The 25952-nt window shown below is 47.0% G+C and overlaps 2 protein-coding genes across 3 annotated transcripts; one reads left to right on the forward strand and one right to left on the reverse strand.

Annotated features, from left to right (window-relative positions):
- Nucleotides 1-236: 236 nt before the first annotated feature.
- On the reverse strand, nucleotides 237-13649 carry LHFPL5 (LHFPL tetraspan subfamily member 5). 2 transcript variants are annotated; one of them, XM_059178502.1, is made up of 4 exons: nucleotides 12929-13649; nucleotides 8642-8878; nucleotides 1572-1597; nucleotides 237-320 (listed from the first exon to the last, which is right to left on the reverse strand). In XM_059178502.1, exons 1-3 carry the CDS (start codon nucleotides 13338-13340, stop codon nucleotides 1587-1589), a joined length of 660 nt encoding a protein of 219 aa, XP_059034485.1. In that variant the 5' UTR covers nucleotides 13341-13649; the 3' UTR covers nucleotides 237-320; nucleotides 1572-1586. The 2 variants fall into 2 exon arrangements, with proteins under 2 accessions (XP_059034485.1, XP_059034484.1); XM_059178501.1 differs by lacking the exon at nucleotides 237-320 and having other exon boundaries at nucleotides 1151-1597.
- A 7433-nt stretch (nucleotides 13650-21082) lies between these two features.
- On the forward strand, nucleotides 21083-23705 carry LOC131833233 (colipase). Its single transcript, XM_059176390.1, has 3 exons — nucleotides 21083-21236; nucleotides 22878-23000; nucleotides 23455-23705. The coding sequence occupies exons 1-3, from the start codon at nucleotides 21153-21155 to the stop codon at nucleotides 23584-23586; spliced, it is 339 nt and encodes a 112-aa protein (XP_059032373.1). The 5' UTR covers nucleotides 21083-21152; the 3' UTR covers nucleotides 23587-23705.
- Nucleotides 23706-25952: the final 2247 nt, after the last annotated feature.

Raw genomic sequence — 25952 nt, forward strand, 5'->3', positions numbered from 1 at the left:
ACAGGGACTCAGCCCTCTCATTTTACAGAGGAGAGGCCTCGAGGGGATAAAGTGATCGCTGCTGTTACAGGGATACAAGAGAACTGGGGCCCCGTCAGAAGAATACCACACATTTCTCTCTGAATATCTCTGATGTTGGTCACTGCGGGGCTGCTTGCCCCTGAAAATTTTCTGTATACACGCCACGTTCTAATCCTATAGCAAAAGGCTTCGGAACATCAGGTCTATAGTACCCAGGGACAGGGAAGCATGGAAGGAACAAGTTTTTGTCTCTGAAGAATTCGATTCCTTAATTTTCCATTGTCAGGGAAACAGTTGACCTGTGGTATAAAAAAAAAAAAAAAAAAATTCCAAGAATATAAAATTTGACATTTAAAAAAAAAACAGTCAAAACAAAAAAACTTCCCCATGTATGTTCACATGCGCTCTAACAGTTTGCTACTCAAAAGTGCAACCATTATGAGAAGCAGGTTAGAAACACAGGGTTTATGGACCCACTCAAACTGAATCAGAATCTACATTTTAACAAGATCTCCAGGTGGGTTGTATGCATATTTGAGTTTGAGAATCATCTAGTAAGTATGGAGGGGGCAGTGCTAGCTTGTAATTATTCAAAAAGTACATCTAAGTGGTCAAGGATTGGAAGGTACTTTGCAAAAATTAAAATAATTGAAATGGAGATAATCCCTCCTCCCCACACAAAGTGCCCAGCCTGCTGGAGGTCCTCAATAAATGGGAGCATTTGGAAGGTGATACTATGATGGGCCCTTTTTTTTAATGTGCTCCTTAATATTCTCATCAAATCACATTTTGGAAACCTAAAGACAACAAGGAAATTGATATGTGTGCTTCCTTTTCAACCGACATTAGAACAGGTTACATCATATTTTTCTTTTTGCCTTGGCTATTAGGAAGCATAAAGCTAAATTTAATATTCAATACAGTATTTCTGTTAGCCTAGCTTTCTGGAATATTTGTTTTCCTCTCTGACTTTTTTTTATTTTATTAAGTTTTCTGTTTGTTTCTTACAAATCACTTAAAATCTTTCTGAAAATAAAGGCCCAAATTAGAATGCCAACTTGTAAACAGTCTGTTCTTGTTTGCCAGGCTCCAGAAAAAGATGAGTTTATGAAACCACCTCCTATTTTGTTTTAATATTTTTATTTATTTGACAGAGATCACAAGTAGGCAGAGAGGCAGGCAGAGAGAGAGGAAGGGAAGCAGGCTCCCTGCTGAGCAGAGAGCCCAATGTGGGGCTCAATCCCAGGACCCTGAGATCATGACCTGAGCTGAAGGCAGAGGCTTTAACCCACTGAGCCACCCAGGCGCCCCACCACCTCCTATTTTAAATATTTCTTCCTGTTCTTTGTCTACTTCTCAAGACAGAAGGAGAACTAGAGGGTCTCAGATGCCAGTTAACTCCTGCCAGAGTCCTTCCTCCTCTCCCAGCCCGCACCGCAGCCCCCACAGCCCCCTCCCCCACCAGCCATGCACCCTGCTGAGTCAATAAGGAAACCGGGAGGCCACAGCCCTTCCAAAGGCACACAGATGACCCAACAATGGTTACTCACCGAACTTCAGCTGCTTCAGACTTCCTCTGCAAGGAAAAAGAGAACATTATTTGTTTACAACCACACCTCCTTTTCAGGATAAGTCCCTACACCCTACTCCCTCTCCAAACTAGATCAGGTGTCATTTATTCAATCTCAGGAAGGTTTCTTTTTTTCCATAATGCTTCTCAGATTGTAATTCCATATTGCATGTGGTGCCCCTTATCAGATGGCAAGTTCCAATGAGACTTCTTCCCTCACTGCTGTACCCCCATCCCATGCCTAAAGATGTCGGTGGGCACGTGGGGCCCAGGAGCTGGTACTGAGTGGGTAGATGGATGGTGCAAAAAGTTGGAGATCCTAGAAGGACAAAAGGGTGAGAGAACTAATAGTTATTAATCACCTGTATAGCGTGCAGGCGCTGTCAGTGCTTTATATGCACTATCTAACCCTTCACACAATATTTCATTTTTTTATTCAGCTATAATTCACTAACAAAATTTACTCATTTTATAAATTACCTTCCCAAGGTAATATACTTTTTTTTAAAGATTTTATTTATCTATTTGACAGACAGAGATCACAAGTAGGCAGAGAGGCAGGCAGAGAGAGAGAGAGGAGGAAGCAGGCCAGGCTCCCTGTAGAGCAGAGAGCCCGATGTGGGGCTCGATCCCAGGACCCTGGGATCATGACCTGAGCCGAAGGCAGAGGCTTAACCCACTGAGCCACCCAGGCGCCCCCAAAATTTACTCATTTTAAAATGTACAGCTTAGGGGGCGCCTGGGTGGGTTAAGCCTCTGCCTTCAGCTCACGTCATCATCTCAGGGTCCTGGGATCCAGCCCCATATGGGACTCTCTGCTCAGTGGAGAGCCTGCTTCCCACGGGCCCCCTCCCCTTCCGCCTTCCTCTCTGCCTACCTGTGATTTCTCTACTAAATAAGTAAGTGTACAGCTTGGTGGGTTGTCAGTATAATCTCTGTGTTGTGCAACCACCACTGCTATCCTATTCTAGGACATTTCCGTTATCCCAAAAAGAAACACTGTGCCCGTTATCACTCTCAATCACTGCTTCTTCGCAGCCACAGGCAACTACTAAAACCTACATTCTGTCTGCATGGATTTGCCTATTCTGAACATTTTATATCATTGGGATCATACAACACATGGGCTTTTGTGAGTGGCTCCTTTCACTTACAATGTCTTCAAGCTTCATCCACACGGTAGTCATTCTCAGTACTTCATTCATTTTAGAGCTGAATACTATTCCTCTGTATGGATATACACAGGTCATCTATCCAAGTCATCATCTGATGCACATTTGGGTCGTTACCACTTTTTGGCAACTATGCTACTATGAACGTTTGTATACAAGATGTGCAAGCATATTTTCAGTCTTCTTGCAGACATACCTAGGAATAAATTTCGAGCCACATAGTGGTAACTCTGTGCTTAACCATCTGAGGAGCTGCCCTTCTGTTTTCCACAGCAACTGCATAATTTTGCATTTTCACTAGCAGCATATGAGAGTTCCAGTTTCTCCACGTGCTCACCAACACCTGTTACTGTTCGTTTTTGTTTTTGTTTTTTTTCCAATTTATCCTAGTGGCTGTGAAATAATATTGTGGTTTTGATTTGCATTTTCCTAATGACTAATGATGATGACTATCTTTTCATGTGCTTATTGACCATTTGGATATCTGCGATGGAGAAATGTCTATTCAAAGCCTTTGCCCAGGCATGCCTGGGTAGGTCAGTGGGTTAAGTGTCTGCCTTCTGCTCAGGTCAGATCTGGGATTCCTGGGACTGAGCCCTGCATCAGATTCCTTGCTCAGTGGGAGGCTGGCTTCTCCCTCTCCCTCTGCTTGCTGCTCCCCCCTGCCTGCTTGTGATCTCTCTGTCAAATAAGTAAATAAAATCTTAAAAAAAAAAATAATAATCATTTGCCCACTTTAAAAATTGGGTTATATGGGCGCCTGGGTGGCTCAGTGGGTTAAGCCGCTGCCTTCGGCTCAGGTCATGATCTCAGGGTGCTGGGATCGAGTCCCACATCGGGCTCTATGCTCAGCAGGGAGCCTGCTTCCTCCTCTCTCTCTGCCTGCCTCTCTGCCTGCTTGTGATCTCTCTCTGTCAAATAAATAAATAAAATCTTTAAAAAAAAAAAAAAAAAAAAATTGGGTTATCTATGTTTTTCTCATTTGTTAAGTTGTCGGAGTTTTTAATGTATTCTGGATACTAGAATCATGATTTGCAAATATTTTCTCCCAGTCTTTGCATTATATTTAGACTTTCTTGTTGTTGTCCTTTGAAGTGCAGAAGTTTTCAATTTTTTTTGAAATCCGGTTTATATATATTTTTGCTGTGGTTGCTTATGTATTAGGCATCCCATCTAAGAAACCTCTGCCTAATTCAAGGTCACAAAGATTTATACCTATGTTTTCTTCTAAGATTTTTATAATTCTACATCTTACATTTAGGTCTTTAATCCATTTTGAGTTAGTTTTTGTGTATGATGTGAAGTGAGTAATCCAACTTCATTCTTTTGCAAGTAGATATCTGATTGTTCCAGCACCATTTGTTGAAAATCAGTTTGCGGGGCGCCTGGGTGGCTCAGTGGATTAAAGCCTCTGCCTTTGGCTCAGGTCATGATCCCAGGGCCCTGGGATGAGCCCTGCATTGGGCTCTCTGCTATACAGGGAGTCTGCCTCCCTTTCTCTCTCTCTCCCTGCCTACCTTTCTGCCTACTTGTGATCGCTGTCAAATAAATAAATAAAATCTTTTTTTTTTTTTTAATTTAAAAGAAAAGAAAAGAAAAAATCAGTTTGCAAAAGGCACCTAGGTGCCTCAGTCAGTTGAGCGTCTGCCTTCAGCCCAGGTCCTGTCTTAGGGTCCTGGGATCGAGCCCTACCCATCCACTGGGCTCCCTGCTCAACCGAGAGCCTGCTTTTCTCTCTTCTTCTGCCCTTTCCCCTCACTTGTGCTCTCTCTTTCTCTCAAAATAAATAAAATATTTTACAAAATCTCATTTTGCCGTGGATGTTTGGCTTTACTTCTGGACTCTCAATTTTATTCCATTGATCCATATGTCCGTCCTCAAGCCATCTTGATTACTGTAGCTTTGTAGGAAGTTTCAATTCAGGACATGAATGTCCTCCAATTTTGATCTCCATGATTATTTTGGCTGCTTCTGAGTCCCTTTTATTTCCATATGAATTTTAGAATCAGTTTATCAATCTCTGTAAAAAGCCAGCTGGGATTTTGACAGAGATTGCATTGAATCTGTAGATCAGTTTGGGGAGCATTGCCATCTTAATGTATTAAGTGTTCTGCGTGATGAATATAGATGTTTCCATCTATTTAGGCCTTTGATATCTTTCAACAATGTCTTTTAATTTTCATGTACAAATCTTACACTTCTCATTGAATTTATTTTTATGTATTTTATTCTTTCTGATGTTATTATAAATGAAATTATTTTCTTAATGTCATTTTCAAATCATTCATTGCTAGTGTATATAAATGCAACAAATTTTTGTATACTGCTTATATCCCTCAACCTCGCTGATGTTATATATTAGCTTTAATAGTTTCTTAGTGTATTATTTAGGATTTTCCATATGCAAAATCATTTCATCTGCTAATACAGACAGCTGTACTTCTTCATCTCCAAACTGGATTTCTTTCCTTTCTTTTTCTGGTCTAATCACCCTGGCTATAATCTTCAGTACAATCTTCCGCAGCAGTGACAGGAGCAGACATCCTCATCTTCTTGCTGAACCTTCTCTTGTTCACGACTTTTTGAAGCAGGTATTTTTTACAAATGAGGAGAAACCTGCCACCTCATCTCCATAAAAATGAGGCTCAGATGAGGAAACTGAGACTCAGAGAAATTGAGCAATCTCTGCAAAGTCACAACTAGATAACAATGTAGCCCAAACTTTATTTAAATTCAATTCTTATATAATGTATTATTGATTTTAGTAGTAGAGGTCAGTGATTCATCAGTCCTATAGAATACCCAGTGCTCATTACATCACGGGCCCTTTTTTTTTTTTTTTTAAGATTTTATTTATTTATTCGACAGAGAGAGATCACAGGTAGGCAGAGAGGCTAGGCTGGCAGAGAGAGAGAGGGAAGCAGGCTCCCTGCCGAGCAGAGAGCCCGACTCGGGACTCGATCCCAGGACTCTGAGATCATGACCCGAGCCGAAGGCAGAGGCTTAACCCACTGAGCCACCCAGGTGCCCCATCACGGGCCCTTTGTAACGTGCATCACCCTGTTACCCCATCCCCCACACCCTCCTCCAGCAACCTTCAATTTGTTTCTTATGCTTAAGAGTCCCTTATGGTTTGTCAGAGCCCAAATTATAAACCCAGATCTGACTCCAAAGCACACACTCACTCTCTGCCTCCTTAACCCCTAGGGAGTGGTTCGGCAACTATGTACTTGTGCAAGGTTTCATTTCTGCTTTCATTGTTTTGTTCATGCCACACAATAATGGAGGGGGCAAAACAGGAGTTGGTGTCCCCCTTTTCCCCTGGAAGAAAGTGATCTGGCAGAACTGGGACTCAACCTCTGCTTTCCTGACCCAATTCTGTGCTTTGACAGAGGCAATCACTACGTCACTGAATAGTTAGATCTATTCAGAAAGATTATGTGAGTGTTTTCTAACATGTAATAAACTAAAAGGATAAACTAAGTCCTCCGTGATAGTGAAGGAACTAAAATATGGAGAGAAAAAAATCTGAAAAGATTGATGGCAAGTGCATGGGATCTGAAAGGAGAAGGACAAGGAAGGAGAAAAGAGTGAACAGACATTTTGATTTGTAAAGAAAAGTGTCAAAGGGATAAAACCATCTCTTCATAAGAAACCATTTTAGGGGCGCCTGGGTGGCTCAGTGGGTTAAGCCTCTGCCTTCAGCTCAGCTCAATGGTCTCAGGGTCCTGGGATCAAGTCTCTCATGGGGCTCTCTGCTCAGTGGAGAGCCTGCTTCCCCTCCCTCTCTGCCTACTTGTGATCTCTCTCTCTCTCTCTCTCTCTGTCAAACAAATTTTTTTTTTTGTAGAAACCACTTTAAAAGGAATTATGTGGAGGGCGCGCCTGGGTGGCTCAGTGGGTTAAGCCGCTGCCTTCGGCTCAGGTCATGATCTCAGAGTCCTGAGATCAAGTCCCACATCGGGCTCCCTGCTCAGTGGGGAGCCTGCCTGCCTCTCCATCTACTTGTGATTTCTCTCTGTCAAATAAATAAATAAAATCTAAAAAAAAAAAAAAAAAAAGGAATTATGTGGAGACACCTGGGTGGCTTAGTCAACTAAGTGTCTCTCTTTTTTTTTTTTAGATTTTATTTATTTATTTGACACAGAGACACTGTGAGAGAGGGAACACAAGCACAAGGAGTGGGAGAGTGAGAAGCAGCCTGTGGGGCTCGATCCCAGGACCCTGGCTGGGATCAGGACCTAAGCCAAAGACAGACACTTAACAACTGAGCCACCCAGATGCCCTAAGTGTTGGGGGACTTTTGATCTCAGCTTGCATCTTGATCTCAGGGTTGTGAGCTTTGGGCTCCATGCTAGGTGTGGAGCCTACTGAATGAATGAATCAATGATGTCAATAGAATTTCTTTCCAGCTGAAAGAATCCCTTCTGAAAAGGAAAGAATGCAAATAAGTAATGTAAAATATTCTAAGGCAGGTTGAGGCTGAGAGCTGAACAAAATGCCCCCAGCAGCTCCTGCTGAAACTTCCCTGAGAAACTCTCCATCACTGGAGAAAATGCTGGCTGTGCCCATTGCTTCTGTAACCCCCACCTCCAAACTGTCCTCACAGGTTTGCTGTGCAGATTAAATAAAAATGGCTCATGTGAACAAAACTCATCACTTCTGCACATGGAAAGGGCTCAGTAAATTCTAGTTCCTTTTTCCCTTCCCATTATGGGGTTTACAAGGGACCCAGACCTTAAGTGCTCCCTCAATGGAAAGATACCTCGCTCTTCTCTCCTCCTTGGCCCAGCTCATTCTAGTAATTTGCTTTTCATCTTTAACCACAAAACTTAGGTGTGTGAGTCTTCTTAAACTCCCAAACAAGGACAAGATGTTTGATTACTTCCTTGTGGAGAAGTGGGTGCTGGGCTGAGCTAGAGAAGACCAGAATGTTGGGTCTTCCTTGTCACCACCTTTTTGTGTACCTTTGGGTGGGTCTCCCTCCTGGGCTTCAAGTTCCTTAACTGGGAAGGGTCCTAGGTCATGGGGGGAGGGGGGCAAGGAAGTTTGCCTCTTTCTTCTAGTTCAGGGCAATCGGTGAAGACAACTATGGGGAAAGGAGACTGGAGAGGTCCCTGTGGAGCCACAGGCCCCTCACAGCAGCCGCCTGCTGGAAGTAGGCATTTTGGGATTGACAAGGGTGTGAGATAGGACTTCCCCTATGACTAGTAGATACAATTTATGCCCCTAAAAAGCCCCTTAATACAGGAGAAGTGCCTAATGAGATACAGGAGCAGAAAGTACCCTAGGAGGAAGAAAGGTCAATGGGAAACAGAAAAGGCTGAAGGGTCTGCCTGGCTTTGGGTCAGCTACAACTGACTCTTACGACTCAGGGATAGGACTTGGGCAAGATGGAAATTGAAACAGGATTGCATGCAGAGAACCCCAAGGCTCTCTCCCCAGCTCAAGGGAGCACCCACCAACTGCACTCTAAGAGCTGTCACTTCTGCCCCCTAACCTACCTTTTTCCTTCTGCCCCAACAACTCAGCCCCTCTGCTCACCTGTTGTTCCTCTCTCTACCAAACTCCCAGTGAACTTCCAGACCCAGCCTCAGTGCCACCTTCTACTGGGGGCCATCCCTAGGTCCCAGGCTAGATCAGAGTTCTCCCCCTTGTAGACCCTGATGGGAGTGGGGGTGTGCGGGAGGCAGGAGGACACCCTTCTATCACAGACAGCCTCTCTCATCACCTGCTGGCTTGTAAACACCCACTGGCCCTTGGCTTCTGGAATAAGGGCTGTGTCTGATTGGTCTTGATGTCCCCAACCCCAGGCTAGGGACAATCCTCTGGTGACTGGCTGAGAGGAAGCCCCAACTCCCGGGGGATGGTGAATTACCTTTTCCATCTGCCTTGTAGTCATCAGGGAGGAGCTTGTCCTGCCGGTAGCCCAGCACAAAGGCCAGGAAGGAGAGGATGAGGGCATCTCCAATGCTGAGGATGGCCAGCATGAAGGCCCAGCGGATGGTGCACTGGCCCAGTGTGTACTTGCCTGTCTGCTCCCCACACATGCGCCGCACCTCACTTGAGTCCCAACCGTCGGGGTAGACCAGGCAGCCAATCATCAGGCCTGTGGCTGAGGGGGCAGAAGGGCGGGCAGACAGCATCAGGCTGGGCGTGCTCAGCCTGCCACCTCCCACCTTGCACTGCTGCTATCTTGTCACCTCCCTTCTTTTCATGTTAACAGCCTTGAGAGGTATGGGGCAGTACCTACCATCATTCTTGTAGAACCCAGGGGAGAAAATTGAGGATCCAAGAGCTAAATTGACTTCCCTTTGTTCAGGAGTAGAGGCAGAAATCGGAGCTCCCCAGCCCAGGGAAGATTCTGCCATGGCACCAGGTGGTCCTACCAGGCCCGCAGCCATGCCCCTCACTTTGGACTTGATGAGGCACTAGCGACCCTGGCTTCAAACCCCCGCAAAATCCGGTCTCAGCCCAGAGAACTCATCACTTCTAAGATGCACAATTGTTCATACTCCAGTATCTCTGAAATACGTATAATAAGAAAGCTTCCTGGGCACCTGCGTGGCTCAGTTGGTTAAGCATCCAACTCTTGATATCAACTCAGGTCTTAATCTCTGGGTCATGAGTTCAAGCCCTGCATTGGGCTACTTAAAAAAAAAAAAAAAAAAAGAACAAGTATTTGCACATAGAATAACAGCATGTCCTACAACTTGGAATCTTAGATTTAATGAATACACAAAGTCTTCCAGACCCATCTTTGGCTGCTTCCCTTGTGAACCTTTCATTCAAGCAAATAGGTCTCTTCATCCTGACCCAGTACAAGTCAGTGCAGCTGCTCACACTTCCCTGAATTTACGAATCCCTAATATTTATTTAAAATACTAATTTCCTACATGTGGTCATGTAGGGAAAACACTCATGGCAGCATCTGGTTCATGATAGGCAACCAGTCCCTGTCCATCGTTGCTATTGTTATTGGCACTGAGGCCAAGTGAATGAAAGCAACTTCAGTGGATGTGGATGTCATTAGAGGTGTTCAGAGGTATTTCACATACATAGTACGGTTGTACTTCCTTGCTCTCCTCTTTTCAAATTAGGTAAGGCCTCAAGACTTCCCTTAGACAACAAAATGTGTGTATTTCCAGACCAGAGCATTTAACCACTAGAGAGAGAGCTTCCAGAGCATCCTTTCGCTCTCCAATGACACCAGCCAGATGACAGCAGATGCTCCATCGGCCAGGGTTCCAGGAGAGAACAGTGAGAGCAGAGCCCCCAGCTGGTCCTCAGTGGGCACACGCTGCAAACAAAAACTGAAGCTTTGTTTTAAGCCACTAAGATTTGGGAGTAATTTGTCACCTCATCCATCTTGACTGATAAAGTGGCTTTTGTGTTTTTTCACATTTACTGAGCACCTGCTATGTGCCAAGCGCTGGAGAAGGTGTTTTATGTGTATTAGACAGCCCATCCTTGTGATAGGAGGTCTGGTGCTACGTTCTACAAGGGAGGTTACCAAGACTCAGAGAGACAAGCAACTTGCCCTACCTGGATTTCCAGGAGCTGGAACCACACACAGCTTACACCTGGCATCCAGAAGCTGGATTAACATTGTTAAACTACAGCCTCACACTGCCCCAGTCATCGGTCCTCTTTCCTTTCTCCTGCTCCCCTCCCTGGTCTCGGGCTTCTTGGCAAGGGTTTAGTTCCATCTGCTGTCTGCTTCTTCACCGCCCCCCTTCCGCTCATCTTTCATTCCCCTCCATTAAAGAATGGAACTTGACACCACCTTTACCCTCCCCCAACATAAATGTTTCACAGGATGGCATCCAGCCACCTCTGCTATCAGTGTCTCTAGCTTCATGACCTGGAGTCTAATTCAAATGGCCTGCTGATGCCTCCCCGACGCAGGCCTTCCCAAGCACACTGCCTGTTCAGCAAATGGCACTTGCTGCAGGATGTTGTGGGAGGGGGCAGCATGGAGAATGAGAGAAATGGTTGTGTTTCCAGCCTTCCATGGCTCTGATACGGTGGACCAGCTGGTAACCATGCCAGGGTCCATTCTACTCTTCTTTGTCACAGAACTGCTAAATCTTCATTCTCCCGCCTTCTCCCCACTGCCCACCGAGATTTACCTTAGCCTGCCCCAGCCTCTCCCTTAATCGATAGAGATCAGAGGAGAGGGAGAAGGTAGATGGATTGGGGAAGCAGCTCCGGAGCCAGGTGACTACCCTGAGTACAAGATTTTGAATCAAAGGTTCCGTCCATCACTACCTGTGCTAAAAGATAAGTTACCCACTAAGAGCTTATCTATAAAATAAGAGGAATATCTCCCTCACTAAGGTAGGGATGGGGTTCCTCCAGATGATATATATGAAAGTGCTTGGTCAGCCATTATATCTATGTAAATGTGCGGCTCAATAAAAATGTCTTTGGAATACATCAAGTTTCTTGGAACCCACTGCCTTCATTCCCCTAGGTCCTTAGTCACCAGTTGGTTTGCTATAGACTTGGTCAACCCTTTTCCTTATTTCCAGATTCCTCACTGTAGTTGGCAGGGATACCTCCACCTCTCTGGGGTCCCCCTCCAACTCTGACAGAGCGTTTGAGTCTTTGTGTCTGGTTGTCTGGGATTCTGATCCCTGCTTCATTCCCCCTGTTATGGATAATACTGCTTCTCATTCTAACCAATGATGTCAAGATGGTTTTCTCTCTAGTCTGCAGTCCTAGCACTGCTCCTAGACATGTCCCAGTATGGGCAGCCTGTGCCTGGTCCTTGTGATAGGACAGGATCAAGGCCTGCAGGACAAGGCTTAGAGAACAGGACCAGCAGGCTCAAGGGCTGAGAGGCCTGCCTGGGCCAGGAGCAAGAACAAGGGGCAGGGAAGGCCTTGTTTCTGGGCACCATCTGCTGTCTGCCTCTTCACCGCCCCACACAGTTTTAAAGACCCTAGCCACTTGGGGCACCTGGGTGGCTCAGTTGGTTAAACGTCTGCTTTTGGCTCAGGTCATGATCCCAGGGTCCTGGGATTGAGCCCCGAATCAGTGGCCCTGCTCGGTGGGGAGTCTGCTTCTCCCTCTGCCTCTCCCACTCTCTCTCTCTCTGTCAGATAAAAAAAAAAATCTAAAAAAAAAAAAGGGGGGGCGCCTGGGTGGCTCAGTGGGTTGAGCCGCTGCCTTCGGCTCAGGTCATGACCTCAGGGTCCTGGGATCGAATCCCGCATTGGGCTCTCTGCTCAGCAGGGATCCTGCTTCCCTCTCTCTCTCTCTGCCTGCCTCTCCGTCTACTTGTGATTTCTCTCTGTCAAAAAAAAAAAAAAAAAAAAAACTCTAGCCACCACCCTACTCCCTCATCACAAAATACCACTCCCATTTATTGCCTCAAGTATGGAAACCTATAACTAGGGAACAAAGACTTTCACTCCACCATGAAAGGGAACTTAAATGCAAGTTTCTATGGGAAAGGTCACAGCATAACACTCCAAATCAATAACTACCTTAGAATCTCCCTGAGAGCAATCTGGGGTGGGAGGGAAGGAGTGAGGACAGGGATCTGTGGGTCCTTAAAGGAGAAAGAGCAAATATCCAGAACTGGGAGATGGAAACATCTAGGATGTGCTTGACCATTTTGCCCTGGGTTGGATCCTATTCCCACATGGCCGACAATGGAAGTTTCCTTCTTTTTCCTTCCCAGACCAAACAACCTCTGATGTGGTGGCCTGGGAGTCGGGACACCTTCTATCAACTAGTTGTGTGCTCCTGGGCAAGTCACTTCCCCTCTCTGGACCTCAGTTCCCATCTACAAGATGAGGGGGTTGAACAATTTGATCTCAACAATTCTTTCGGTCTCAGCCATTCTAAAATTCTCTACTCCTCAGAAGCTTCTGCAGAGCACTGAGTATATGGCTGGGCTAAAGGAGAACAGCTTAGGGGCGCCTGGCTGGCTCAGTGGGTAGAATGTATAACTCTTGATCTTGGGGTTGTGAGTTCAAGCCCCCTTTGGAAGTAAAGATTACATTAAAAAAATTAAATCTTTGAAAAAAAATAAAATAAATGTAAAGGAGAGCACCTGGAAAAGAGACCCAGAGCATCCGCAGAGGGTGGAAGCTTCAGCTTCCTGGGGGGCCTGGGTTGGGCCCCTGCTAGTCCTCCCATTAATCCTGCTCACCTGCTGCCAGCTGCATCCATGCGCAGATCTTGTAGACAGTGGCCGTGTTGCAGACAAAGAAGAGGCTAAAGCAGATGATAGAGCCAATGATGAGGAACATCGCCAATGCCACAAAAAACATGGCAGTCTTGAAGGCTCTAGAGGGAATGGAGGAGAAGTCCAGCGGGCCACCCTTACAGATGAGTTCAGAGGACAGCACGTTGCCCACACAGTAGGAGAAAAGGCCAAAGTAGCCTGCCTGGGGTGTGTTAACACTGTCACCGATCCAGTAGGGCTGGATGAAGAGGGCCATGACCAGTACAGAGAAGCAGATGGTGAGTGTCCCCCACATCACACCCACAGCCCTGGCGTTGCGCACATAGTTGGTATGGTAGATCTTGGCTGCCTCCTGGGCAGGCAGCAACTTCACCATGGTGAGGAGGTAGGCCCTCGGCTGGGATCCTGTGGACTGGAAGCCAGTGACTTAGTAGACAGAGGCCTAGGAGTGGGTCACTCCTTAGCCGGGCTGGGGAAGGAGGCTGAGGTAAGGATACAAGGTGAGGGTTCCTCCAAGAAGAAGAAAGAGGATTAATAAGACCGGGAAGAGAACCTTGGTTTCTTCAGCGTAAGCTTGTCCAGATGCCTTTGTCCTCTCTAGCCAGGCTGTCTCCGGTCTTCTTCCTCTCCAGCCTGCCCGGGTCTTGGGCCTACTGGCGCCGCCCTGTCCCTCCCCCCATTTCCAGCTCCCGGCTCCAGAGAGCTCCGCCTCTTCTCGCGGCTCGGTCCCTCCTTCCTCCCGCCTACGAAAGTGCTGCTTCAGCACCGCGGCCAGCGCCTCGGGAATCCGGTCAGAGGAGGCTTTGGAAACCGAGACCTGGCCGGGGGAGGGGCGGGGAGCGCCCGGCCCGCCCATCGCGCACTCCAGCCACAGGAAACTTAGATTTTTCTAAACCCTCCTGAGCGCCGGGGCCGGGGTGTGGGTGGGAGAGCTTCCAAAAACTGGGCCTGCGACTGTCACTGTCACAGTCCTCCCGCTCAATTCCTGCCGCAAAACCAAAACCTCGTCCTGAGCACTATCTGTTCCCCCAACCCCACCCCCACCCCCACCCCAGTCCCATCCAAACCCTCCCTGGCTCCCTAGTCGCCTTCTCAGAACTCCCAACCCCCTGGAGTGCAAAACCTTTTCTGATTGTGTCTTCTGGTCACTGGTTTCTGGTCTCTGTGGCTTCTCTCAAACAACAATTACTAAGAGCGTACTATGTCCTAAGCCCTATGTTGGAGGATATCTTCCCTAAGCAAAATCACAGAGATAAAAATGACAGAGCCCTTGCCCTCAAAGATGGTGAGATACTTACATACATGTATATGCATATGTATATTTGCAATGCAGACTGATAGTGTCATAACAACTACGAAGTACCCCAAAGGAAGCCTCCCAAACCTTACACATGGTTTGTTCAATACAGTACCTTTTTCCTTTATGTTTTTTTCCTGTTTATGTTTTTGTTGCATATTTGTGGTTTTTTTAAAGATTTTATTTATTTATTGACAGATTACAAGTAGGTGGAGAGAAAGAGAGGGAAGCAGGCTCCCCGCTGAGCAGAGAGCCCGATACAGGGCTCCATCCCAGGACCCTGAGATTATGACCTGAGCCAAAGGCAGAAGCTTAACCCACTGAGCCACCCAGGGGCTCCTGCATATTTCTTTTTTACCCCTCTTTTTCAAAATATATATTTCTCCTGACTGCATAGGTAAACATGTTTGATGTAGAGAGACAGGAAGGTTACATAGAAGAATATAAATCATGCATAACCCCAAGAACTAGGGAGAGCCATGATCATCTTAAAAACACAGTCTTTGGCTTTAGACAGATCTGTATTGAGTTAGCCACTTAACAACCTATGTGACCGTCTGTGTATTTAACCTTCCTAAGCCTCAGTTTCTTCATCTGTAAAGTGGGAGGATAATAGTATCTATCATAGGCGCTTGGATGGCTCACTTGGTGGTTGAGTGTCTGACTCTTGGTTTCAGTTCAGGTCATGATCTCAGCGTCCTGAGATGGGGAAAGGGCACTCCAGGGAGCTCCACACTCAGTGGGAGTCTTCTTGTCCCTCTCCTTCTTCTCCTCCCCTTCCCTCAAATAAATAAACAAAATCTTTTAAAAAATAGTATTGGGGGGCGCCTGGGTGGCTCAGTGGGTTAAAGCCTCTGCCTTTGGCTCAGGTCATGATCCCAGGATCCTGGGATCGAGCCCCTGGGATGCTTCCTCCTCTCTCTCTCTCTCTGCCTGCCTCTCTGCCTACTTGTGATCTCTGTCAAATAAATAAATAAAATCTTAAAAAAAAAAAATAGTATCAGGGCGCCTGGGTGGTTCAGTTGGTTAAGTGACTGCCTTCGGCTCAGGTCATGATCCTGGAGTCCCAGGATCAAGTCCACATGAGGCTCCCTGCTAAGCAGGAAGTCTGCTTCTCCCTCCGACCTTCTCCCCCTTCTCATGCTCTCTCTCTGTCATTCTCTCTCTCAAATAAATAAATAAAATATTTTTTAAAAATAGTGTCTATCATATAAAGGTTAGGTAAAATAACATACGTAAACTGTTTTGCTCAGGGACTCACATATAAAAGTACTCAAAATGTTTGTCACGGGCGCCTGGGTGGCTCAGTGGGTTAAGCCGCTGCCTTCGGCTCAGGTCATGATCTCGGGGTCCTGGATCAAGTCCCGCATCGGGCTCTCTGCTCAGCAGGGAGCCTGCTTCCCTCTCTCTCTCTCTCTGCCTGCCTCTCCATCTACTTGTGATTTCTGTCAAATAAATAAATAAAATCTTTAAAAAAAAAAATGTTTGTCACTATTACTACTTCTGTTAACATTTTGGTACCTTTCCCTCCTTCTGTAAATACTGCTTTACACAGTTGGACAATTTAGTACCTAATTTTTTCACTTAGCTGTACACCATTAATATTTCCTCATATTACTATTTTTTCAAGAACATGATTTTAATACTTGTATATTGATACAGAGTATGTAATCATTTAGTCATTCGTCTAATTATTTCCCCTTTCTAGAGTATTTTGTCAGTTTCTGATTTTTCACTACTAAAAAATTAAAAAAAAAAAAAAAAACAGGGGCGTCTGAGTGGCTCAGTCATTGAATGCCTGACTTCTGCTCAGGTCATGATCCCAGGGTCCTGGGATTGAGATCCACATCTGGCTCCCTGCTCAGCGTGAAGCCTGCTTCTCCCTCTCCCACTCCCCCTACTTGTGTTCCCCCTCTCGCTGTGCTTCTTTGTAAAATAAATAAATAAAATCTTTTTAAAAAAATTTTTAAGTAAAAACCAAAAAAAGGAAAAAAAAGTAAAGAAATAAAAAAAAAAAACAAAAAAATCAGCAGTTTCAAGTGCTGGTGAGGATGTGGAATGCAATTGGAATATTTTTACTTTGCTGGTAGGAATTTTTATTTTTATTTTTATTTTTTTTAAGGAATACATACTACTTCAGCCCCTTTGGAAAACAGTCTGACATATTTGAGACATTGAAACAAACATTTGCCATGAGACTCAGCCATCTCACTCCTGAGTTTTGCCCCAGAGGACTGAGAACTTGCACACACACCGAAATTTATACATGAATATGTATAACAGCTTTATTTTCTCTCTCTTTGTAAAGACTTATTTTATTTACTTTAGAGAGTGTGCATGGGTAGGGGAGGGGCAGAGAGAGAGGGAGAATCGCAAGCAGAGTCCTTGCTGAGCGTGGAACCCCACTAGAGACTTGAACCCATGACCCTGAGATCATGACCTGACCCAAAATCAAGAGTTCAGCCCTCAATTGGCTGAGCCACATCATATGCCCCCTTTTTGGTTTGGGGGTTTTGTTTTGTTTTGGTTTTGGTTTTGGTTTAAGTAGGCTCTTCACCCAGGAGCGCAACACAGAGCTTGAACTCCTGAGATCAGATCAGAATTCCTCAGATCAGACCCTGAGATCAAGACCTGAGCCGAGATCAAAAGTCAGACATTTAACCCACTGAGTCACCGAAGCACCCCTACGTATAACTGCTTTATTAATAATTGCCAAAACTTTTCAGAAATAACCCAACTGTTCTTCAGCCAGGGAGTGGATAGGTGCACTGTGGTTCCATCCACACAACAGACCACTAGCCAGCAATATAAACGAACTCCCTAAGCCTGACACAACATGCATGAATCTCAAATGCATTATGCTAAGAAGCCGCAAAAAAAAAAAAAAAAAGAAAGAAAAGAAAAAAGAAAAAATTTAAGTACATACTGTCTGATTTCATCTCTATTTTATTATGGAAAAGCCAAAACTATAGAGAATAAAACATATTTGTGGTTGCCAGCACGGCTCTGGTGGTGGGGTTGATTACAAAGGGGCCATCTGAGGAAATTGTTTAGGATGATGCAAGTGTTCTCTATCTTGGTTGTGGTGGTGGTGGTGACACGATATATGCGTTTGTCATAGAACTTTACACTGTAAAGCGCGAATTTTTCTGTGTATACTTTAATATTTCAAAAGAGATTACTGATTTTGGTTGGGTATCCTGACAATCTAGACCAGAGAGTGTGGTAATACACAGAGGGAGCAGAAGGAATGCATGTAGAGCTCAGGAAATGCCGGGGCTGCCTCCCGTTACTGTCACATGCAGTTGTGAAAATTAAGGGCAGTCAGGAATAAGTTAGTAAAGACTTTAGTAACCCAGCACAGGGGCAGACCCATCAAGACCCAGATATCTCTGGAATAGAAGTCTGGGCCACGACACAGCCCAAAGAACTCTAATCAGCAGAGATCCTGACCAAGAGCAAAAGGAACACTGGATCGGGAGCTCCTGACTGGCTCAGTAAGTTCGAGCCCCACCTGGGGTGTAGAGATTACTTAAAAATAAAATCTTAACACAAAAATACAGATTTGAAGGGGGTACATGGACCCCGATGTTTATAGCAGCATCACCAACAGTAGCCAAACTATGGAGAGATCCCAAATGTCCATTGACTGATGAAATGGATAAAGAAAATGTGGGAGATAGAGATAGATAGATAGATAGATAGATAGATAGATAGATAGATATAGTGGTAGAGTGCAAAGATGGGCTCATTTGCTAGAACAGGCTGGAGGCCTGTCTTTGTATGTGTGTCCTGGGGGATCTTGGAGAATATAGAGCAGGGGGCACCCAAAAGATGTTGGCTGCATTTCTAGGCCTACAGCTACTGTGCCCCAACCCCACTCACCAGGAGGCATGACATTACCCCAACCCTCACTATCCGTATGCTAGGACTTGGCCAGGGGGAAATCTGCTTTTTAAAAAACACTGAGGTGCAGTACTGCACTACATACAGTAAAATACTCAAATCATAAGTGAATCACTAGATATTTACGTATGTGTTACCAACACCCCAAATCAAGATTTAGAACAGTTTTAACACTCCGGAAGGTTTCCTCCTTCCCCCTTCCAATCAACTGCCCTCCCAGGGGTAGACCTGCAGATTCTCATCACCATAGGTTAGTTTTGCCTTTTCTTTTAAGATTTTATTTATTTGACAGCACAAGCAGGAAGAGAAGCAGAGGGAGAGGGAGAAGCAGACTTCCTATTGAGCAGGGAGTCAGATGCGGGACTCCATCCCAGGACCCTGGAATCATGACCTAAGCCGAAGGCAGACACTTAACTGACTGGGCCACTCAGGCGCCCAGTTTTGCCTTCTCTTGAACCGCATGTAAATGTAATACACTGTGTGTTTTCGTCTATGGTTTTCCTCACTCAACACTGTGTCTCTGAGGTTAATCAATGTGATTGCATGTGGTGTTCCTTTTGGAAGGGAACAAACCCAAAGCACAACACTCTTTAGACTGGGGAAGGGGTGGTTAAACCTTGCAAGGTTTTGGTACAAAAAGAATCTAATTGGGGCACCTGGGTGACTTAGTTGATTAAGTGTCTGACCCTTGATCTCAGCTCAGGTCTTGATCTCAGGTTTATGAGTTTGGGACCTGCGTGGGGCTCCATGCTGGGTGTGGAGCCTACTTTAAAAAATCTAATTAGGGCGCCTGGGTGGCTCAGTGGATTAAGCCGCTGCCTTCGGCTCAGGTCATGATCTCAGGATCCTGGGATCGAGTCCCGCATCGGGCTCTCTGCTCAGCAGGGAGCCTGCTTCCCTCTATCTCCCTCTCTGCCTGCCTCTCCATCTGCTTGTGATCTCCCTCTGTCAAATAAATAAATAAAATCTTTAAAAAAAAAATAAAAAAAAAAATAAAAAAAAAAATAAAAAATCTAATTAAGGGGCACCTGTGTGGCTCAGTGAGTTAAAGCCTCTGCCTTTGGCTCAGGTCATGATCCCAGGGTCGTGGGATGGAGCCCAGCGTCGGGCTCTCTGCTCCACAAAGAGCCTGCTTCCTCCTCTCTCTCTGCCTGCCTCTCTGTCTACTTGTGACCTCTCTCAAATAAATAAAATCTTTAAAAAAATCTAATTAATTTGGGGCACCTGGGTGGCTCAGTGGGTTAAAACCTCTGCCTTTGGCTCATGTCATGATCCCAGGGTCCTGGGATCGAGTCCCGCATCAGGCTCTCTGCTCAGCAGGGAGCTTGCTTCGCTTCCTCTCTTTCTGCCTGCCTCTCTGACTACTTGTAATCTCCGTCTGTCAAATAAATAAAATCTTAAAAAAAAAAAAACTATTCAATTTTTTCTTATGTTTTGGAAGTACAAACATTGGTCAAAGGTCTCTTTGCTATACTCTTCATTAATAAGAGAAAAACCCATTCTTTCTCCTCTGGGAAGCTGGCTGTGACCACCTAGACATAGGACTCATGAATTTTTCACAGCTCCCTTCACAGATGGAAATAGCTCCTCCAGTCCCTTTCCCTGCTTCCTTGCCTTGACTTGTGATAAGGAAAGCACAATCACCCTTCCTGTAGCTCAGCTCACAGAGGTGTTGGGGTGGAGGATGTGCGGAGCAAAGGAGGGACCAGAATGAGCTCATGGGGGAGAAGCGGTTTTAACACTGAGATCTATAAATATATTAGAGAGAACAGTGTTTTTTTAATTAGTGGTATTTATGTGTCTGTAATTGATAGGTTTCTGCCATTTTGAGGGTCTCCTGGCTGGTTCCTCCAGCTTCTCCCCTATATTCCACCCTCTAGTGGTGTCAGGGGGACAGGAAGGGGCTGGTATCACATGGGCAGAGTGCCTACTACACGCCAGGCACTCCCACAGACATTGTTCAATCTTGACCTTACAGAGAAGGAGCCATCATCTTTCTCAGGTAGATAACTGGAATGGAGGCTTAGACTGCTTACAAATTGAAATGACTTGCCCAGGGTCACACAGCTTGTGAGCGCTGAGTTTGGGAGCCAAGTCTGTCTGGATCAAAGCTTTGCTCTCAGCAACCCGATCAGGGGCCTCCCCAGTGGAGTGGTCTTCCATGCCCTGGGATGGGGAAGGGGTCCTTGGCTGCAACAACCAGTCCTCCAGGGAAAGCTGCTCTGGTCCTACACCTGAGCACACTTGGGCAGCTGCGCCTTTCCCAGCCTACAGCCCTGGGGCCACCTGAAGCTCACGAGACCTCCTCGTTCTCAGCCAGGACTGACTTACTGTTCATGCCCACACATGGCCTTGGGTAGGGGACAGACAGGGTGAGTGGAAGCCTTCCCTGCAGGCGTGAGTCTCTAATTCTGGGATTGCAGATATTAAGGGAAGGGGAAAGGAAACAGGAAGGGCTTGTCTGAGGAGGACCTTCCTAAGGACCCCTGAGATCTCTCATGCAGGCAGCCCCCTGGTTGAGGGCAGGAGGGCAGAACACCCAGAGGGAGAGATACGTGTGTTAAGATACATCTAACATATTCATTCCCTCAGCACCCCCAACTCTTGAAAGGATCCCCCATTGACAGATGAGGAGATTGAGACTCAGAACAGAAAACTTGCCCAGTTTATAACTTGTACAAGTAAGAATGTTCCAGAAGTCCACACCCAGCCATGATGCAGCATCACCACACACACACACACACACACACACACACACACACACACACAAGGTGCCCAGTGCCGCCCAGTGGCTTTATCAGGACCCTCCCCCCAGCAGATTGGCCACAGCTGGGCCTCTGTTCACGTCAAGCCCTGTGGGTCAGGGAAGGTGGGGCACATGTGGACATGTGGACAGAGCCCCTTTTATAGCTCCGCAACCCTAGCAGGCTATCTTCTGCCACCTGACCCGCCAGCTGCCACTTGTCCCAGCTGTGCCCGTTCATCATGGAGAAGATCCTCGTCCTTCTGCTCGTGGCCCTTGCAGTGGTCTATGCAGTTCCTGACCCTCGGGGCATCATTATCAATCTGGTAAGAGGGCTGTCGGGGGAGGAGTCATCTGAAGATCTAGGTGGGGATTTTTAAAATTTAGATCTTTACCTCTAATGTCTCCACCCCGGGGCTGCCTGGATCCCTAGAGGTGAGGCATCTCTCCCTTTACTGCCCAGGTCTACCCTCTGCCTCTTCCCTGCTGGGGTGGTGGTGGTGGGGTGGGCTGCTCAGACTAAGCTGATCAGCAGGGAGCATGCTCAGAGCAGTAGTTGGACCTGGCTGAGGGAGCTTTATAAAAATCCAGAGCCCTGGGGTGCCTGGGTGGCTCAGTGGTTAAGCATCTGCCTTCAGCTCAGGTCATGATCCCAGAATCCTGGGATCGAGCCCCGCATCAGGCTCCCTGCTCTGCAGGAAGTCTGCTTCTCCCTCTCCCATTCCCCCTGCTTGTGTTCTTTCTCTCACTGCCTCTCTGTCAAATGAATAAATAAAATCTTTAAAACAAACAAAAAAACACCTAGGTCCCTGTGCTGGAAACTCTGTCTCAGAAGGTCCAGCTAAAGTTTAAAAAGCTTCCCCAGTGACTGTGACTTCTGACCTTCAGTGACACACACTGTTCCAAAGGCCCCAGGAACGTTTACTCATTTGGTTCTCATACTAGCACTCGAGATTACTACTATTAGCATCAAACCCCTTTGCAGATGGAAAGCAGTTGTAGAGAAAGGTGAGGCCACCTGCCCGAGGTCATCCCGCTGGAAAGCATTGAGCAGGGATGGGGGAGCCCTGGCTGATGGCCCCAGAGCCCTGCTCTCCCACTGTCCCTTGCCTCCTCTGTACCCAAGGGTTTCTTTCTTTTCTTTTCTTTTCTTTTCTTTTCTTTCTTTCTTTCTCTTTCTTTCTCTCTCTCTCTCTCTCTCTTTCTTTCTTTCTTTCTTTGACGGAGAGATAGGAGAGGGAACACAAGCAGGGGGTTTGGGAGAGGGAGAAGCAGGCTTCCTGCTCAGCAGGAAGCCCAATGGGAGACTCTGCGAGACTCGATGCGGGTCTCGCTGCGAGGACCCTGGGATCACGACCCGAGCAGAAGGCAGACACTTAACAACTGAGCCAACCAGGCGTCCCTATCCAAAGGTTCTTAATTCAGGGCCTTGGGTAGCTCGGAGGGGCCAGGATCCGCCTGAGGTTGTAGGTAAAAGTTTGTCCAAGGAGCGGGGAGTTTTCCAGGGAAGCCCACCTCAGCCCACCTGACCCTGAGAACACCAGGCCTGCGCCCTGGTGTTTTCAGGGTCAAGCCCGGGTGGGTGGGCCTCCACCTCCATAGACTCCTCAGGGGAAGGCGGGATCCAGGGTCTGGAGACCCTGTTCTGGGTCACTTGTGCACATTCCAAGGGAACACTGAGGCAGAGCGTGACTTGCCCAGGATTACCCAGGGAGCTGGCAGTGCCACGGGTACTAGAACCCGTGTCCCGTTTCGCAGCCACGACCCTACCCGCTTCTCCCACGACTGGGGGCGGAGCGGGGACGCACTGGCCGCCATCTCCTTACACGGCTTCCTCTACACATACCCGCACCGGGGGAGGCACTGTCAGCGGAAGAGGGTCGCGGCGTAGGGGGTGGGACAGAGGCGGGACCAAGGCGGGGGGAGGGGTCCCGGGATAACTCCGCCCCCACTCCCCCGCCCGGCAGGAAGACGGCGAGCTCTGCCTGAACAGCGCCCAGTGCAAGAGCAAGTGCTGCCACCGGGACACCGGGCTGAGCCTGGCCCGCTGCGCGCCCAAGGCCAGCGAGAACAGCGAGTGCTCTGCCAAGGTAGGTGCCGGCGGAAAGGGGGACAGCTCAGAGGAGGAGGGCCCTCTGGCTTGGGGGTAGGATCAGGGAGGGGGGAGGGGGAGCCCGGACACTGAACGCTGTGATTAAGAGGGGGAGGTCAACGGCTTCAGAGCACTTTCCCATCCGCTCAACTCTTTTGATCCTCACAACTGACCAGTGAGGTGGGTGCGGGCGGGGATTTGTCATGCCCATTTCGCGCATGGGTAAATAGAGTCTACCCCAGCGAGATTAGCTAGTAAGTTCAAATGAGCCTGAGTAGGACCCAGAATCTGCGTCCTCCGTTCCCAGAGCGCCCCCTGGCGTCGCAGTCGGGAGGAGACAGACTGAAAAGGGACGCAGGCCTGGTGTTCTCAGGGTCAGGCCCCGGTGGGCGGGCTATGCCCAAAGGAGCCCCCCACCAGCCTGTGACTCCACTGGCTCTGTGTCTTTGCAGACGCTCTATGGGGTTTACTACAAGTGTCCCTGTGAGCGGGGTCTGACCTGTGAGGTGGACAAGACCATCGTGGGCTCCATCACCAATACCAATTTTGGTGTCTGCCTCGATGCCGGCCGCTCCAGGGAGTAAAACCCCTGAAGGATGCTCCTCCCGACCACCTTTCCCTGGCTGTCCCTCCACGCCCCCTTGACCAGCACCTCCCTTTTCTGATTGGATTCTCAGCAATTAAAGCTCTTCCTGCAACCTTCCCTGGGCTCCTGAATGTTCTTGCTGAATCAGTGTCTTCCTTGATGTCACATCAAGCCTTTGTCTCATCAAGGCAAGTGTCAGGTCAGGCGAAGGACAGATGGGTCTGGGACCAGGTGGGGAGAGGCTGGACAGCCTGGAGATAAGGTTGTGAAGCAGCCACACTGGGAATCTCTCCCTCTGGGGCCCAATCACACCTCCCTGGAATGCCCTCCTTGGCCCTCAAGTTCTCAGGCAGGTTCATGTGCGCACACACACATGCGCAAACTTCTAGTAGGGAGTTAGAATGGCCCATATTCCTGCCCTGCATAAAAACTTCCCAGTCCTTGTCCTGGGTTCATGCCTCCGTTCTGGGCCCAATTCCCAAGCTGACACAACCCATGTGTTAGGGGCTCAAACCACTAACAATGGCTGGGGGCTGACTCTGTGCTAGCAAATTCTCACAACGATCTAGGAGGGAGAATTTATTGACTGTCTAGATTAACTAATGTTCAGAGAGGTTCAGTAAATTTCTCAATGTCACATAATTCGAAAAAGTTGGCACTACATCCATCTAACTCCATCCCCCTACCCTTTCTACAATTCCTGGTTCTTTCTCAATTACTCATACTAAGACAAATGAGTGGAACTGTGGGGAATTTGGGTGGTTTTTTAAAAAGATTTTATTTATTCATTTGCCAGACAGAGATGACAAGTAGGCAGAGAGGCAGGGAGAGAGAGAGGAAGGGAAGCAGACTCTCCACTGAGCAGAGAGCCCTACTTGGGGCCCAATATCAGGACCCCGAGATCATGACCTGAGTCGAAGGCAGAGGCTTTAACCCACTGAGTCACCCAGGTGCCCCTTGGGTTTGGTTCAGTACAAAAATGTTATAGCCCCTGGAGCCACCAAGCCTGGGTTGCCTTAGGCAGTACTGAGGTCCCCACCACTGAGCTGTGCAACTGGAAATTCACAGACCCTCAATGGGGATGCAGGAGAGAAGATTCACACAAAGAAGTAAGAGGGTAAGGGGCAGCTGGGTGGCTCAGTCATTAAGTGCCATCAGCTCAGGTCATGATCCCAGGGTCCTGGGATTGAGCCCTACATCAGGCTCCCTGCTCTGCTAGAAGCCGAAGCCTCCCTCTCCTACTCGCCCTGCTTGTGTTCCCTCTCTCGCTGTGTCTCTGTCAAATAAATAAATAAAATCTTAAAAAAGAAGAAGAAAATGAGCTAATTAAAACTGACATGTTCTCCCAGCCCCAAGAGACTCTTAAATATAGGAAACACACTGAGGGCTGCTGGAGGGAATGGATTAACTGTGAGTGGTGGGCATTAGGGAAGACACCTGATATAATGAGCACTGAGTGTTATAAGTAATTGATCACTAAATTCTGCCTCTGAAACTAATACTACAGTGTATGTTAACTAAATTGAACTTAAATAAAGAATTTTTAAAAAATAAATAAAATATACTATCAAAATTGGTTCCATTTTTAAAATATGGGCATTAGAAAATTTTAAATTTCATATGAGGCTCATATTTCACTTCCACTGAACACTGCAGCTATTTTAAGCTGAAAGCATTAGAGAATAAGCTTTTTTTCTGAAGCCCCTTATCTGCCTAAAAACAGAGCCTCCCAAAAGAACTCAACTCATAAATTTCCTGGGGAAGTTTCTTGCAACTGGGAAAGATTGACTCCTATCTCTGGAGTCTTACCACTGGAGAAGTCAGCACCACACCTAAACAGACATTGTCACAAAGCTATCATGTAGGTGCCTGGGTGGCTCAGTGGATTAAGCCTCTGCTTTTGACTCAGGTCATGATCTCAGAGTCCTATGATCAAGCCCCACATCGGTCTCTCTGCTGAGCAGGGAGCCTGCTTCCCCCCTCTCTCTGCCTACCTCTCTGCTTACTTGTGATCTCTCTCTCTCTCTCTCTCTCTCTCTCTCTTTGTCAAATAAATAAAATCTTTGAAAAAAGACAAAACAAAACTATCATATCTATCATCTACTCTCCTAAGGGCCCATTTATCTTTCTTAAAAGTAATTCACTTTCCCCTAAGTGCCCTTTCTTCCCAACCCTTCCCCTATTAAGAAGCCATTTTCCAAAGTGTCCTTCTCCCATTCCCCTTCTCCAATTAAGATGGTATGTATGTCCCAGATTCCAACTGCCTCATTGAGTCACCTTTTTCTGTAAATCCCCACCACATATTTATGTAAATAAAAATCTGTCTGGGGGGTGCAGTGCCTGGGTGGCTCAGTTGGTTAAGCG

This window comes from Mustela lutreola, chromosome 6 (genome assembly GCF_030435805.1).
Source record: "Mustela lutreola isolate mMusLut2 chromosome 6, mMusLut2.pri, whole genome shotgun sequence".
Classification (NCBI taxonomy): Eukaryota; Metazoa; Chordata; class Mammalia; order Carnivora; family Mustelidae; genus Mustela; species Mustela lutreola.